Source organism: Eptatretus burgeri, chromosome 2 (assembly GCF_056783735.1).
Source record: "Eptatretus burgeri isolate ZD-2024b chromosome 2, Ebu_testis_v1, whole genome shotgun sequence".
NCBI lineage: Eukaryota > Metazoa > Chordata > Myxini > Myxiniformes > Myxinidae > Eptatretus > Eptatretus burgeri.
Window position 1 is genome coordinate 151743048 of NC_140962.1, and position 18242 is coordinate 151761289.

At 43.5% G+C, this 18242-nt stretch overlaps 2 protein-coding genes across 3 annotated transcripts in view; both read left to right on the forward strand.

Annotated features, from left to right (window-relative positions):
* The window catches only part of LOC147033561 (uncharacterized), a 51733-nt gene extending 44382 nt beyond the window's left edge, over positions 1 to 7351 (forward strand). The window contains exons 4-6 of the mRNA XM_085851674.1: positions 2633 to 2879; positions 4066 to 4249; positions 6796 to 7351. Of these exons, the coding sequence (XP_085707800.1) occupies positions 2633 to 2879; positions 4066 to 4249; positions 6796 to 7237 (873 nt within the window). The 3' untranslated portion in view covers positions 7238 to 7351. The remainder of the gene's footprint in view (positions 1 to 2632; positions 2880 to 4065; positions 4250 to 6795) is intronic.
* A 10073-nt stretch (positions 7352 to 17424) lies between these two features.
* The window catches only part of LOC147033562 (uncharacterized), a 57238-nt gene continuing 56420 nt past the window's right edge, over positions 17425 to 18242 (forward strand). Inside the window, exon 1 of one of the 2 annotated variants that reach the window (XM_085871672.1) lies at positions 17425 to 18156. In XM_085871672.1, coding sequence (XP_085727798.1) covers positions 17787 to 18156 — 370 coding nt within the window. In that variant the 5' untranslated portion in view covers positions 17425 to 17786. The remainder of the gene's footprint in view (positions 18157 to 18242) is intronic. The other variant, XM_085871673.1, reaches the window with a different exon arrangement.

Below are 18242 nucleotides of genomic sequence, written 5' to 3' on the forward strand. Positions count from 1 at the left end.
CCCACCTTCAAAGGTTGCCAACAAGCGAAGTCACTCACCCGAAGGACGATTGATGGGTGTGACTTCAGAAGCTGGCCAAGCAGGCAGAAGCCCCGCCATCCCGGGTTTTGTGGGAGCAGGGCACGCCCCGGAGGGAGAGGATAAAATAAGACGGTGATGAAAGGGAGCTTGCACATTTTTGAGAAGCGAAAGAAAGGGAGCGCACAGGAGTGGTTGCGCATTTTCGGATGAGGGAGTTGGCTTGGCATTCTGGGAGAGCCGTGATCAGAGAGTGGAGACACAAGGTGCATTGCTTTTGAGACGCGAGTGCGGAGGTTGAGCGCACACCAAAGAGGATGACGTGGTCATTGAATCTGTGTTGAGGTGGTTTGGCTCGCATGGTGAAGTAAGACGCTGGCCTTTTGCTTCTGGTCGGCTCGATGAGGACGATCGGAGCACCCGAAGCCGTTACACTGTGGCTTTGAGCCTTTGGGTGGAGTGCCGCTCGCGGATTGCCTGGCGTGCATCTGTTCCACTACGAGAGAAGCGCCTCAATTCCAGTCCCACAAGGATCAGCTCTGGGCCAAGCTAAGTGTAAGAGTGGTTGAAAGGAGGGTTTTTCTTTTCATTTTGTCACCCTTTGTATATGAATCCTGTGTGCGTGGCCTTGACTGTAGGATTTATTTATTTCATATCATTAACATTTGCTTTTGAATTATTGTCCTTTGTGAATATTTGTTTTATTTTTCATGAAATGTATTCCTTTTAAGACGCTGTAGCCCTGTGCTGTGCTCCTCCTGGGTGGTTCGCCTCTCCGCCATTACACCCCGTTGACACGTGTGCATTCATCTCCAAGTCTCGGTTGTAGCCTTCAAGGGAGAAGCTTTGCCATCCGTCCAGGTGCGGTTTTAACCCCCTGGACACTATAATACTTTTTGAATAGATAATGTAACAAAGTCCATCCATCCATCGGGACCATACACTGTGCAGAGCGTTGGTGCCGCCTAAGCAGTCTCCTTGGCTATTGGGCACAATCCTGGACGGGTCGCCACTCCGACGCAGGATACCAGCATGCTGGCACTCATTTTGCCGACCTCGGAAGGATGGCAGGCCGAGTTGTAACCCCACCTGGTATTAATAATTCAATAGATGAGCGGGATTTGAACTCAGGACCCGAGGATCCCAAGCCCGCCACCCTAACCATTAAGCCAACACCAGGCATAGTAATCTATCTCGAATTCCAGCAATCTGTGTGTGTCTGTGACCGCTGTTTCTCGATAACCACTGGTCCGATCTAATTGAAACTTGCCAGGTATATTGCTGGGGACCTGAGTATGTGCCTTTTCAAGGTTTGATATTAATCGGGCAGGTGGTTCCCAAGTTCTGGCCATTTATTTACTAAACCAATGACAGGACACGTTGCTGCGTCGGCGTGGCCGTTGGGGAAGAGATCCTCGGTTACCAATGACCGGACACGTTGCTGCGTAGGCATGGCCGTTGGGGAAGAGATCCTCGGTTACCAATGACAGGACACGTTGCTTGGTGTTTTGCACCCACAGTATGCATCTTCTATCTATAATTCCAGCAATCTCTGTTTGTTTGCCTTTTCAAGGTTTGAAATTAATTGGACAAGTGGTTCCCAAGTTATGGCCAAGTTCGAGCGCGTTCCCCATTACCAGTTACAACGTACGGACTTAAGGATAGTGATGACTTCATGTATTCGAATAATTTCTCGATTTCTCATGCGCATTTATAGATGAACACAATGCCCCAATCCAGTCGTCGTTTACAAGAGCGAAGGAACGGCATGTGTGGTTGTTTGAAAGTTTTTTTTTTGTTTTTTTTTTTGCACGTACGGCCACGCGAGAGTGAAGGAACGGCCTGTGTGGTTGTTTCTGGCACGCGGTTTGAATTTTTTTTCCACGCACATACGGGCACGCGAGAGCAAAGGAACGGCCTGTGTCGTTGTTTCTGGCACGTGGTTTGAAAGTTTTTTTTATTTTTTTATTTTTTTTATTTTTTATTTTTTTTGTCTTTTTTGCACGTACGGGCACGCACTTGTCTTACTATAATTCACCGTCCGTCCATCTGTTCCTAGGTACCGCAAAAACGGCTGAACTGATCGCAAATATTTTTTGGGTGTGTAATCCTGGGACCCCTTGGAGTAAAGTAGGCATAAATATAATAACATGACCCCCTTGACGGCTCCCGTAGGGAGCGGGTGCTTCTGGTAGCTTTAATTTGCACTCAAAGTCAAAAAATTGGTTTTTTGGGGGGTTTTTTTGGCAAGTTCCAAAGAACAATTGCAGGGGTTGATGAAAGATTTGAGAGAAATACAAAATGACCCCAATAATGAATGCACGCACTCGATATATGAACGGGTATACGACGTTGTTGAAACAAAACTAACTGAAAACAGAGTTTTTCTCCAAATGCACCATGTGCACGTATGTGCATGTTCCTTTTGCGAGATTTAAAATGGCCACGTGACTGCTTCACAGTTGTGTGCATGTGAACGCGCCGACCCTCTATCCAGTCAGTATAATCGAGATCAGTGCTGAGGATACTCAGTTGCAAGGGCAGGGATTTGTAATTGGTTCGTGGAGCCTCCGATAGCTCCCCTACTCTTTTATGACAGGATGACAGTTTATAGCTTTGTCAAGATTCAAACCCAATCAAGAAGCACTCATTTGCTTATACATTTGTAGTATACGTAGTATTTTTTTTTTTTTTTTTCAAACATCCTTCATATGAAACCCTTTCATTGCTGAATGAAATTCGATTTTATTTGAGTTATGCAGGAACTAGAAAAGAAGTCCGACAAGCTTCATCCTCAAGTATGACCTTAAGTGAAGGCATTCCAAATGAAGATGTTGCTCATGAGGACGATGCCAAAAAGAGTATGTTTATATGGATGCTCACTAAATTATCTTCCTTTACATATTTTAATCGGCTCTGTCTGTCTGTCTGTCTGGCATGCTATCTCCTCAAAAACAGTTGTGCAGAAATTCACCAAAGTTGGTAGTTATCACATCCACATAGTAAACTAGAAGGGCACGCGGGAGAGTGCATACCTCCGCCGGGTAATGCCTGATCCACGAGAACATATCGGGCCGATTACATTTTTGAGATGTCATGCTGTGTATCGTTTGTGGCCCTATATCTCAATGGTGAAGAATTACTTCAAAAAAAATTCTTGTCGTCGGATCTGGATCTTCACCAAAATCGAATCGGTTCGTCCTTATCACACACCAAACCTGTCCACAAGATTTCATCCGCATTCGTGCATAACTTTTTTTGAGATATCCTGCACACAAACAGACAAACGGAGGGGTGAAAACATAACGTCCTTCACCTTCTGTGGCAGAGGTACAAAGTGTGAGAGCAGTTTCATTTTTGGCCCCCACTCCCTGGTCCCTGGGTGGGGTCAAAAGGTCAAATTCCGAAAAAAGCAATTGCGGGCACATTTTTAAAGGATTTTTAATGAAACTTCTCGCATGCAATCAACATTGGGGGGCACGTGAAGAATGGAATGATTTTTTTTTTTTTTTTTGGGGATTTGACCCTGAGTTATTTCTCCAGGAGCGACCGAGGGTCAAAAAAATTTTTCCTCCTTTATTACTTCCACCACTGAAAGTAAAGGTGGTTATGTTTTCACCCCTTTCTGCCTGTTTGTCTGTGTGCAGGATATCTCAAAAAGTTGTGGACAGGTTGGGTGTGTGACGAGGAAGAATTGATTCAATTTTGGTGAAGATCCGAATCCAGATCTGGATATGATAATTATTTAATTTTCAAAGTCATTCTTCACTATTGAGAGATGGTGCCAAAAACGATGTAGTACTGTATAGCATGATATTTCAAAAATGTAATGGGCCCGGTATGTTCTCGTGGATCTCGTGGATCAGGCATTACGTGGCGGAGGTATGCGCTCCACCGAGTGCCCTTCTCGTTTGCTATTGGGTCATTCCTGGTGAAACGTTTTGCCATCATTCGACATCGCTTCTTGTGAGGATTGGCAATGACTCGCCATCAATTTCGCTCGTTTTAATAATTGCAATTTGTGTGTTTTCTTGTCTTGATTCTCAGACTGGAGTAACGCGGAGGTGAAAGCCCTCATTCACCTTTATGAAGAGAACAAGGCCTCCTTTGAAAACAACTTCATTAGGAGGAAGGATATATGGCAGAAAATTACCAAGAAGCTCAACAACGAGGGTGGCACAACCTTCAGTGTTGAGGAGGTGGACAAGAAATGGAGAAATTTAAAGGATAGGTAATGTTTCTGGGATTTTCTAACTTGGAGGACATTGCAAGGCTACTACTACTCACCCACATGCCCAGATAAAGGGTGTAGCGACCTCCCTGGGGGTTGACCTTTTTGGGACTTGAGCTGAGGACAGGAATTTTGGAATTGTTTATTTTTTTTTTTTTTTTTCGACCATGGTGCCCGTGATTGCTCCCCTACTCTTCGTGAATGACACTATGGGATCTTTAACGTCCACCAACTAATGTCGGCAGACGGGCCGCCCAGTTTAACGTACATCCGACGGACGGCACACGCAATGATTATAACAGTCTGTGAAACACTGGGATAACAGTTTATATCTGTCGGGATTCGAAACTCAGCTGGAGAGCATGGAGGCGAGTACGTGCGTAAATGCAAGGGAACATAAGAAATCGGTTTTTATTTTTTGCACGACTTATTATTATTTTTTTGTTTGTTTATTGGTTGTTTTTTTTTTTTGCCTAATTTCTGCTTCCATTAAACATTGCACCCAAATGTGCACAACAATGCTGGCCCTTTTACTCCGTGTGAGCTAAGTGAAAAGCAATTGAGTTTGTCTGTCCAAAAATGTCTCTTTATGATCGAGGAACAACTACCATCTCAAGTATGTTATATTTTGAACATAAATCGGAAAACGAACCTGTGGTTCAGCAGGACTTCGGTTCTGACTGCATCCCGATTACGCCTGCACAGAGAGGAGTGGGGCTATTCTTTTTCACGTTGTCTGCCTGTCGATCAAAATCGAAAATCATTCTAAACAGGAAACTTACTATTTTTAAGGACGTAATAAAGGATGCAAACAACAGGCACGAAGAACTATTATAACTTGTTATTGTTGTATAGCCCTGGACAGTTCTCTCGAACAAGCCCGCGGCATTGAGACAGCCGATCAATCTCCTCGGATCGACCCAGATATCCCCCACATCCTGGATGGTGTAGCCCTGCCTTCGTGAAGTCAGGGCCACAACAGAGTTCAACAAGAGGGAATGGGCGGTCCATGGGGAAGATTTGGCCTCCGACTTGTGGTGGTGGGGGGGGGGAGGACGTACAATCGCTGCAAAGAGGCGGAATGTAATGTATCAAATAATGTGGTGTAAAGGACACTGCATCAACAGCGGTAACCTTTATTATCCCCTATTGGACATTATCCAAAACGGGGGGATTGTGTATTTGGTCTCAATTTTCGTGTCCGTGCGTGCATGCATCCGCAACTATATCTCGGACATATGTGGACCAATTTTATTCGTACTTGGAACAAAGACGACAGATGATGGTATACGTATGCACATCAGTTTGATTCGCGATTGGATCAAAGATGGCCCGCTGGCGGCCATTTTAGTTGTCAAAAACCCCCCCGATGTTGAACATGTCCTCGATCATTTCTCGGACATGCGTTTACCGATCTTGTTCAAACTTGGCACAAGCGCAGTACATGATTGCATACATTTACACCTCACTTTATTTTGCGATCTGATCAAAGATGGCTGACTGGTAGACTGGCGGCCATTTTAGTTGTAAATAAATATGTGCTCGCCCTTTAACGCTGTAGAGCAAAATTCCGAAAACAATGTGGGTCATGACGTTTTGTGTTTTGTTTTTTTTTCCTTGTTTTATTTCAAATTAATTATATCTTTGAACAATGTATTATACAAATTGCCTTATTGGCACGTTCACAATCCTTGCGTTTAGTCGTACTTGTACAAAATATTACGACATTCTCCGTCGTCGCAACAAATCAAATTTTCCGTTCGCAGATCCCGGCCATGTCCTTGTTTCTCAAGACTGCACGGGGCATGGTGTTCGATGAAAACTCGAGTTGATTTTTGTTTCTAAAGCTTGGAATTTGAGGATGTAATAGGTTATATAGATATCTGTCAATGCCTTGGAAGTTTGAGTGATTTTGTGATGCACGATTTATTTTTGACAGGTCACAATTCTATGTGTATTACCTGCAGTGTGATCGTGTCACAGAAGATGACAAAAGTTGGATAGGTTAATTGTGTACAGGGATGCACAGAGATGAGAAGTGACAAAGGATAACAAGGAAATTTTATACAGGAGGAGGCCATTTGGCCCATCATGCCTGTGCCATGCCAATACCAGATTTAATAAATCCGTTGATACCCATTCCCTTCATGTGCAGCCTTTTGGCTACTACACTGGGACTCATTTCACCGACCTCGGAAGGATGACAGGCTGAGTCAACCCCCCTGGTGTTAATTCAGCCGAAAACGGGGCTTGAACTCAGAATCCTAGGATCCCAAGCCACCACCGTAACCACGAATCCAACACCAGGTTAAAGTAATGGGTTTTTTGTATCTTTATTGTGATGGTAAAACAAAAGTACGTAATACCAAATGATGTCTGTCTCTGTCTCTCCTTCAAATGCTCAGTCACAGTTTTGATGGCATCATATGATTACACATGGGCAAAATCAAACGTCTTTCCAAAAATCCATAACACTCATTCACCATCACAGTACAATCAGAAACCTGTGTTTAACCACTCATAACTTCAGTCTCGTTATTCTCCAGATACAAGCGGAATGTCGAAATGAAAAAGCAGACCGGCAAGGGTAAGAGTAAGTGGCAATTCTTCGATCTTATGGGTCAGATGCTGCAAAAGGACCCCGCCGTTAACCCTCCACGCATCGCACGAGCAAGGTGCTCTCACACGGTGGAGACCGCAGAAGCGGCAACACTGACTGAAGGTTCACAGGAACAGAAGGTGTTCCCTCCTGTCCCATCGACTTCACCTCCACCGGCAGCGCCGGCTTCTTCGAAAAAAAGGTCGAGATCAAATGATGATGATGATGCACCCCAATGGGTCATCTGTTTAATGGAAGGGGCCGAAGCACGGAACAAGAAGGCCAGAAAGTTGTTAAAGAAGGTTTATAAAGAAGAAAAAAGAAGAAACGATTTATTTGAGAGATTTCTCGACATGAAATGCTCTTCGGACAATGACAATAACACTTGAAGTGTATTTGATTAATTTTTTTTGTTTTTTTTTATATTTTTTTAAATATATTTTTGGCCCCAAATGTGCTTTTCCTTCTAAAGGCTGTAATAAAATGTTGATGTGACACATTTATATTTGAAATGTTGTGGTTTGCTGGTAATAATTTTTTTTTGTAACAGGATAATCGAGAGATACGCACATGCCTCTAAGCTGTCTTCTCGCTTCGGATGGATTCCTGACCCAGCAATCAACTGTTAGTGTTTCATCAATGTGTGTGTGTGTGCTGTCCCGCGGATGGACGTTAAACAGGTGTCCTGTTTGTCAACATTCGTTGGTTGGTGTTAAAAATCCGATGGCGTCCTTCGCGAAGAGTAGACGGACTATCGCTGGCACCACGGCTAAATTCCTGCTCCGACGAGTCAAACTGGTGGGATAATGGTGGCTGTTAAAGAAAAAGATGCGATCACAATACATTCGTGAGACAAAGCATGTTCTCAACCAAATAGGTCGGAGTATTAAGTTTCCTGAATGTCGTCACGTTGTTTTTTCACTTGCTCGAATTTGGTGCAGCTGATTCGAGGAGATAAATCAAATTTTTCCAACTTGCAGAGAGAATCCTAAATTGTAACTTTTTTTTTAATGCGTGGGGTGAGCCAATATCATCGTGCACCACCAGGGACGTAATTCTTGAACTAAAACCCTTTTTAAGTGTTTTTTTTTCTTCTTTTTATACGTGTGACTTCATTTTAAAGAGGCTTGTCATCCAATTTTTCCATGCCATTACAATCGATGAAATGTTTCCCCCAGAAGCATAACCACTTCCTCCCCTGGCCTTCCACCCTCCACCCAGACAACCGCCGATGAAAATACTCTAATACTTGTGGGTTTTTTTGTACGAGCACGCCAGAATGCCTGACGGGGGTCACACGGACCTGCTGTTCGACCTCTGAATGTGAAGCTGTCATCCACGGATAACTCCGCAGCTCTACAGGTTGCTAAGCAGCCCCGGATGCTGGTTAGCGTAATTAAATCTAACAGGGTCCCACGCCCAGTGTCGCGTTACCTAATTCTATGATGTAATTATTTTAATTAGGGCCCCTCGCTCACAACCTCCACCCGTTTACCTATTTCCTCTTAGCACGACCCCAACATGACACATCCTGTGCGTCATGCCATGCTTCCAAGCATGGCCATCCCTACACGCCTGACGGTCTGGTGCGCACACTAACCCGGGTCCCCACGTGACCCCTACCTGCAGTCTCGGTGTTCCCTGGTAATCTGCCAATTGGCTCGAGACGCACCGCGGATACATTTTTCTCACTTTCCGCACCTTTTCTCCAAAGTTGTATCAGGATACCCCACCTCCCAAATCTCCCTTCACCGTTCCGTCCCTCTGTGGAGGGCCGACTGACTGGCAGCGTTTTGTTTTCAACTGCCAGGTCGAGTATTGAACCCGACGGGAGCATTTAAAATCCCCGCTATCTAATTGCATGTGCAGCGACCTTTGCGCCTCCCCTCCGGTCGGCTCACCCCGAACCGCACACAAATCGATAACATTGTAAAGGGTGGGGGGGGGGCAGAACAGAGGACCGAACAAAAGGACAAAGAGAAAACAGGAGGGCCTTTCCGTTGGCGGGGGTGGGTTACATTCTTGAAAATTTCCGTGAACCGCAAATCCACAAACTTAGGGGGGTAATGGGGGAAAATAGGATTTGGGACTTCAACTTGAAAATTTGGCCAGACTGTTGTCTTAATCAACATGTTTGTGCATTTTATTTGTGTTATTTATTTTCATGAATAAAAGTGATCTATATCTATATACATGTACAAAAAGATAAAGGGGTTTCTGTGTGTTGGTTGTAATCTAAGCTGTCAGGGCTAATACCCCCCAAATCACGACTATCAAACCTATATTCATGTGCGGAGTCTGTTTGTTTTAGGCAGGTTTACTCGAGGATATCTCTGAGGAAGCGTCTGTTTAGGGCCTTTGAAAACGTTAACGTGAGACGTTTGATGGTAATCATGTGAGCCGGAAGTGCTTTGATGTTGACCCGTGAAGAAAATTATTCAGGGAAAGGTAAACGTTCGATCCAATTTGTCTTGAGTGTCCGATGCGATCGAACGTTGTCCATTGGTGAGTCCGTAAACACTTCAATCAGTATCGCTTGAACCAAACACACGATGTCGATGAAACTGGGACACAAGCTTCATATCTGATGCCGAACGAAACTTTGTTGACCGCATCAAAATCTGCCCTCATTGAGGGGGTCTACGGGGAGGGGGTTTGGACCCCCCCTCCCCTCCCCCCCCCCACACACACAAAATAGGTATTTGCTCTCATCTCCGAAACATCACAAACAATTCCGATGAAACTTGACCACAACCTTCATCACCAGTGATGTTCCAAAGTTTATCGACCAAATCAAAACCTGTGTTCATTGACGGGAGTTGTAGGGGGGGGGGGTTTCGACCCCCAAAATAGGTATTTGTTGTCTCTTCTGAAACTACACAAACGATTTCAATAAAACCTGACCACAACATTAATCACGCATGATGGACCAAAGTGTATCGACCACAACAAAATCTGCGCTCATTCAGTATGTTTACAGGGGGGTTTTGACCCCCCCCCCAAAAAAATAGGTATTTGCTCTTCTCTAAAACAACACAAACAATTCCGATGAAACTTGACCACAACATTCATCATGCGTGTTGTACCAAAGTGTATCAACTGCATCAAAATCTGCATTCATTAAGGGCATCTATGGGGAGGGGGTTGATCCCCCAAAAAAGGTATTTGCTCTCTTCTCAGAAACCAAACACACAATTTTGATGAAACTTGACCACAACCTTCATCACCGGTGATGTACCAAAGTTTGTTCACGGCATCAAAAATTTCAGGGTCGAAGGAGGTCATTGAGGGGTCTATGGGGGGGGTCATTGACTTGCTCCTGATCCAGGTGAGCATCAGGACAGGCGATCGTATGTTTCAATTATGTTTTCAGGTATTTAAACCTTCATGAAGAGCAGTGCCCAGCTGATGACCCAGATAGTCGGAAAATCAGTTGTATTTGTGTGTGTATTTGATTTTGTATCCCGAACAAGGTCGTTGGGAATTGCGGAGACTCTGCTCAAAGGTGGTAGGACGGCACATTCCACCTTCAAATTACCCCTCAATCTGGCTCCGGTCACCAAAGTGATGTGAAAAATGATTCCAGATATTTGACAAAACGGTTCACCCATGGACGCAGTGACTTCTTCTTGCCGGTGATTTCAGGCAAATTTTACAGGGTGATGAAGGAAAAAAAAAATTCAGGTTGTTGAAGGAAAATGATCTTGACGAGAGCTTGGGATGTCCTCTGTTTCGTACCGAGCCCGCTCCGGTGAGGGTTCCACTTTGTTCTTTGTCCGCACGAAAGTTCACCTACACCATGCATGCCGAGTTCTGTCGGTACATGGAGTCGTGCTGTGCAAGGAGAAGATCAGAATGGACCGTCGTGCTTGGACGTTAAAAGGACGCCGAGGAGACTGGAGGACTTCGTGGAGTCGTGCAGAACAAGATCAAAGACGAGCATTTGGGTCTTCAAGAAGATGAAAGGTACCTCGTGAATGGTGAGTTGGAGAACTACACTTTCTTTCCTTTCTTATTTCACACTTTGCACAAGTATGACAACACACACGCCACATTTGAGGGGAAACGCGAACGTACTCGCACCTGCACACGTTCATGTGGAGGGAGAGGGAAAGGGAGAATATTGGTTACGAAGCGCAACACAACGTTGCTACCAACAACACTCGTACAGCTTTATTTATCTAATGAGGAGCTTGATATTAGATCAAGTGATGCATTGCCAACACATACTGGATATCATCATCTTGGATCATGTGATGCTTTGCTAACACGCACAAGTAATCGTCATCATCTTGGACCATGTGATACGTTGCCAACATCTACTGGATATCACCATCATCATCTTGCATCACGTGATACATTTCCAACACATACGAGACGTCACCATCATGTTACATCACGTGAAACATTGCCAACACGTACTGGATATCACCAACATCATCATCGGTCACATTATAAATTGCCAACACATACTGGATATCACAACCATCATCTTTGATCATGTGATATATTGCCAACACATACTGGATATCACCATCATCGTCTTAGATCATGTGATGCATTGCCAACACATACTGGATATCACCATCATCATCTTAGATCATGTGATACATTGCCAACACGTACTGGATATCACCAACATCATCATCGGTCACATTATAAATTGCCAACACATACTGGATATCACAACCATCATCTTTGATCATGTGATACATTGCCAACACATACTGGATATCACAATCATCATCTTAGATCACGTGATACATTGCCAACACGTACTGGATATCACCATCATCATCTTAGATCATGTGATACATTGCCAACACATGCTGGATATCATCATCTTAGATCATGTGATACATTGCCAACACATACTGGATATCACCATCTTAGATCATGTGATACATTGCCAACACATACTGGATATCACAATCATCATCTTCGATCACCTGATACATTCCCAACACATACTGGATATCATCATCTTAGATCATGTGATACATTGCCAACACATACTGGATATCACCATCATCATCTTAGAAAACGTGATACATTGCCAACATACTGGATATCACAATCGTCATCTTAGATCATGTGATACATTGCCAACACATTCTGGATATCATCTTCGATCATGTGATACATTGCCAACACATCCTGGATATCATCATCTTAGATCATGTGATACATTGCCAACACATACTGGATATCACCATCATCATCTTAGATCACGTGATACATTGCCAACACATATTGGATATCATCATCTTTGATCATGTGATACATTGCCAACACATACTGGATATCACCATCATCATGTTAGCTCACGTGATACATTGGCAACACATTCTGGATATCACCATCATCATGTTAGATCACGTGATACATTGCCAACACATACTGGATATCATTATCTTAGATCATGTGATACATTGCCAACACATTCTGGATATCATCATATTCGATCATGTGATACATTGCCAACACATTCTGGATATCATCTTCGATCATGTGATACATTGCCAACACATCCTGGATATCATCATCTTAGATCATGTGATACATTGCCAACACATACTGGATATCACCATCATCATCTTAGATCACGTGATACATTGCCAACACAAATTGGATATCATCATCTTTGATCATGTGATACATTGCCAACACATACTGGATATCACCATCATCATGTTAGCTCACGTGATACATTGGCAACACATTCTGGATATCACCATCATCATGTTAGATCACGTGATACATTGCCAACACATACTGGATATCATTATCTTAGATCATGTGATACATTGCCAACACATATTGGATATCATCATCTTCGATCATGTGATACATTGCCAACACATACTGAATGTCATCATCATCATCTTAGATCATGTGATACATTGCCAACACATACTGGATATCACCATCATCATCTTCGATCACGTGATACATTGCCAACACATACTGAATGTAACAATCATCATCTTAGATCACATGATACATTGCCCACACGTACTGGATGTCATCATCATCATCTTAGATCATGTGATACATTGCCAACACATACTGGATATCACAATCATCATCTTTGATCACGTGATGCATTGCCAACACTTACTGGACATAACCATCATTTTAGATCACGTGATACATTACCAACATGTCCTGAATATTATAATCATGTTACGTTTTTGCTCGCTCTCCCACGAGGCTTCAAGCTGAGAGCTGAAAATGTGGCGAGAAAATGAGTTTCGTTTCCATCTCAGGATCTGCTATTTCTGCACATGTTATTTATTTTTCGTTTATCTGGAATTGGAATTCCAGATAAGGTATTGTCACCGTGCACTGTCCATCCATCCTTCTCCGGCAAAACTGCTGGGCCAATCCAGCTGAAATTTGGCAGCAAGGTTCTGCTCCAGACTCGTAAAGGGGATTGCAAAGCTCGTTCTGCTCATGTGACCGAGTAAATTCCTTCAAAAATCTTCTTCTCCAGACCCACCAGTCAGAATGCTCTCAAATTTGGGTTCAACTTCAGGCCAGGGCTCAGATTAGCCGCAGGTCCATTGGTCTTCTTTTTTTTAATTTATTCATACGTAGCTTGTGGCTGCTTGGCTGCATAAATTTCTGAGGGTGTTAGTTGACTTCAATGAACGGCTGCAAAATGTCGAAAACCCGGTTTCGTTCAACAACTTTCAAAATTTGACCTTTGCATAACCTTTAAAGGTCACAAAACAATGTTGTGGACATTAAAATAAGGAAACAGGATACGTGATATAGCTTATTGGAGTTAGTTTGTCGAAGAAGGTCGAAAACCCGGTTCGATTCCCACAACTTTGAAAATTTGACCTTTGTGGCCTTTAAAGGTCAAGGATTATGACCTTTGGTGCAATACTTCCTCTGGAACATTCCAGGAACAATATAACGTCATATAGGCAATATGGCATTTCGCACTCCTCGGATTATCCATACTTTCATGAAATCAGAGTAAAAACAAACTTGAAGGGGGCGCCACGGGCAAGGTGTTCGAGATGGAGCAAAATGGTTTCAAGACTTTAGGTGGGGAATGACCTCAAGATAATGCATAAAAATATTGTCATCCCAGCTCTCAAAGTTTGGGCGGTCGTATGATTTTTATGTCAAAATTCGCAATTTTCTCAGTCCTTGACCTTGTGACCTTGACCTTGGGACGAAAATGAAAAATCGGACAACGACAAGTTTTACATGATTCATGTTGCTATTCAAATACCGAAGAACCCATTCCATTCAGTCAATTCCCGAGGAGAAGATAGATTTTTAATCTGACTACCCCCTAAAAATGGCTTTTTTTGGGGGGGGGGGCGTGGAACGCCCTCATCCAGGAAAACACAACTCGACATTGATATCAAACACATAACCAAGTTTCATCAAGATTGTATCAAAGTCCACGGAGTTATGCTCTGGACAGACAGACAGACAGACAGACACACAGACATAACGAATATAGTGGTCACTGGCTGGCGCTCGTGAACCAATGAAAGTACAAAATATTTAAAAACTTATTATTTACGACAGTTGGGTCTGGGATAGATGAAACGATCATCATAATTGTATTTATCTTGCACCTTTTGCCAATGGATACAAAGTTCCATACTCATGGTGATAATGTCGACGAGTGTACTTCCTGTTGCAAAGACAGTTTCGAATTCTGCATGCGTGACTTGAGATCTTTAATGCACAATGGACAACAATGGTTTGTGATGCAAGAGGCCAAGGTTCTTTGCCTGATCGATCGCACCAGCAGGTGAGTGAACTCTAAACTATAGTTTATTCTAAACTCAAAGGAAGGGCAGGAAGCTAAAACTCTGATATGGCACAGAATGCAACACAGACCGCCCCCTCACACCCACACTCCGCTTTCCTGATTTCAATTTTGAGAGAATACTCATGAACATTCAATCCTCCACAAACTGCTCATATTTGCTTGACAATTCTAGATCCAGATATAACCAGAAATCTCTCGCACTCTCGACATCTTTGCAATCTTTCGACAAGACTATAACTTGTAAATTTTGACACTTCTCACCTGTTTGTTTAAAAAAAAAAAACAAAAAAAAAAACCTCTCCTCAACGAACATAATCCACTCCAAAACCATGGAACCTTGCGGCCCCGAACTTTACAAGCATACCAAGGGAACTCCAAGGAGGTGCGTGAATAGGAATTGGGTGTTTGGGTTTATTAAAAAAACCCTTTTGAAGATAATTTAGGGAAGATTAAAAAAACCCAAAATAAGCCTTACCAAGATGGTGACACGCCATCTTGGTCAGCCCTGTGTCAGCTCGCAAGAGTCTTAACCTGCCATGTTTTTCCGCCTGCTCAACCATCCCTTGATTTGGAACAGGCCGTCACGATTTTTTAACGGTCAAGTTTTTTGTTTTGTTTTTCACTTTCCTCACATTATATCGAATGCCTGATTATCGTAGCGACGAATTGCTGGATACATTGCAATGCTTCGAAATGCCTGGAGACGCCAGTGTTCATGGCTTTATTTAATTTCCTCACATGCCGTATCCTGGAGAATCCCTTAAACTAATCCGAATTACAAAATTTAAGCTCCAGAATTGAACTTGGCAGCAGTTCCGACTGCAAAGAAAGTTTTAATTTGTCCATTTCGGACATCCCTGGGCGTCTTCGGGTGCACAGATTTATATGACCGATTGGTAATCGTTTGCCAAGCCAGCTGTTCCTTATCAACCGTTTCGTTGGAGTGCTTGCTTGAGTGCTTAAGAAAATTTGTGAGCACTCACCAAGTTGCTTGACTGTTCTTTTCAAAGCCACCAGAAGTGAGACCCACCGCTTCACTGATGGGAATACTAATGTTTGCGGATTTGCTGGGAAAAAAAAAACGGAATAAAAATTCACTTTTGCCCTTTAAAAATCGTGCGAATAAATTATTGAAACATCAGCTGCTTTTTTGTGTCCTTTTCTCACCTGTTGCAGGTTGAGCAACCTGCTTTGTGATGCCTTAAAAGGCGGTGTATGATCAGCGTTTTTCTGAGTCAAATCGATATGAGAAATGGGATTGCATGAGACTCCCTTATTATAAGTGAAGGAGGAAGATATTTTCCGCCCGGTTTTATAAAGAACACAGCGGTTAAAAACAAAGCGTTGCTGTTTGGACACATTTTATTGCCCCCGGTAATGGCCTGGTACGCTGCATACCCTCCTCTTGCAATGCCTTCCCCCTCTACTCACACTATCCGGAGGTTGCAGAGAGGAAGGGGTGTCAAAGAATGTGCGAAGTGGGCAAATGAATGCTGTTTTATGAGAAATCGGAGCTGCTGCTCCGATCAATTCCGCAATTCGCTCGTGTGAAGAGATTCTCGAGCTCATCATACGTGTGGAAATTAAATAAAGGCAAAACACCAGCACGGCTTTTTCTACCATTGACAGAAAACACCCTTCCTTCCCTTCCCCTTCCCTCATGCTTACCTCCTCCCAAAGCCCCTGCACCCACCATGGACGTCTCTGGGCGGTGTCCGGGCATTGTTTAGTATGACTCGTTTGAACGTGCTGTTTTAACGTACCCAATTTTGTTCAATCCTGCACTAATGCTGGCGTGAGGGGATCAGCATTTGGATCCATTTGTTTGTTTGTCCGCACAGAACTTTAGTGTTTTTCTCCGTAACTGCTTGTCGGATTGAGACAAAATTTTCACCAAAGGAACGACTATTCATGTGGAATGTTTTTATGATAATCATGACGTTATAGGTCACGTGGTGTGGCAGCCATGTTTGGAAAACTTTGGATTCTGCATCTCTGAAACTGCACCAAGGTAAAAATTCAAACTTCTCACATATGGGGAATAAGTGTGATTTTTTTTTTTTTTATGACATTACAGGTGTCTTCGTTATGATGTCATAATTGTATATGTAGAACGCTACGTCTGATCTGTATGAAATTTTTTCAGGGTCATCTCGGCATAAACTGGTCCACAGAAAAAACTGATTTGGTCATCAGTTACGTGATTCAGCAGCTATGTTGTTTTGTTTGTTTTGAAAAACCTTCAAAAATCTTCTCTGAAGTGACTGAACAGTTGAGGCCAAACTTTACACGTATGACCGCCTATCCACGAGGAACAAAATGTACACATATGTCATCGGTCACATGTTTGGCAGACATATTGGATTTACCCTGAAACCTATAAAAAATCTTCTCCAGAATGGCTGGACAGATCGAGGGGAAACTTCACAAAAATGTTCCCCAAGCCTCGGGTGTACAAGTTTTGTTGAAGAATAATTGATAGGTCACATTGTTTGGCAGCCATATTGGATTGAAGAAAATATTAAATAATGTTTTCTCTGCAAGCGCTTAATCTATCGACGTGAAACTTCACAATTATGATCTAGTCGTGATGGGGAATATGTGTTTTAAATTTTAACCTGATCAGACGCATGGTCTGGCAGCCAGAATTATTTAATTTTTTTGATCTGGGTTCTTTTTTTATTTTTTTGAATAAGGCTCATTTGGCTGTGCCTGGATGGGTTTGAAGGACTGTACCTATTTGATTAAAAAAAAAACATTTGGAAACAATATCGAGGCTCGTATAAGAGCTAAAAAATGAAACACCACACAAAACAAGTCCTGACGAGGGTCTGCACGCTCTGCTATTTTTCTTCTTCCTGTGAAGGATCGTGAGTCGCGAGGTCAGAAAAAGGCGCGGAAATCTTGGTGAGAGAAGAGCGGGTGCACTGCGGTCGGCCGCTGACGTCACCTCCTCCTTTGTGGTGTTTCTTGCTGATTTCTCCTCAACCGGTTGGTCGAACTTGTCCTCCACGTGCAAATGTCTTCCGACGTTTGTACAAAAGGAAAGAGAAAATAGTCGAAGCATAAAAAACCAAAAAGGGAGTGATTTCTTTATAGTTCTTCGTCTCAAAGCGTGGGTTTCTTGATAGAGAATGGACGAGACGAGAGATCGTGGTGGACCCGGTCCCGTCCCGACGTGGCTCGAGATCCAGGGTCTATCGGAGGAGTCTCTCCGAGCCGCCGTTACGGGTCTCGGGGTCGAGATCCTCGGAGCTCTCTGTGCCCGGGCCGAGCCCGCTCTGGTGAGGGTTCGACTGTGTTCTTTGGCCGCACGAAAGTTCACGTACACCATGTACGTGGAGCTCTGTCGGTACATGGAGTCGTGCCGTGCGGGGAGAGGATCGGAACGGACCGTCATGCCCGCACGTGGAAACGAGGCCAGAGGACCTGCTGGAGTCGTGCGGATCAAGATCAACGATGGACGCCCGGGTCTTGAAGAAGGTAAAAGGGACCCCGAGGATGGTGAGTGGGACAACCAGACCTTTTTACCTTTCTTACTGCACACCTCGCACAACACTGACAACACACACGCTACATCGGATGGAAAA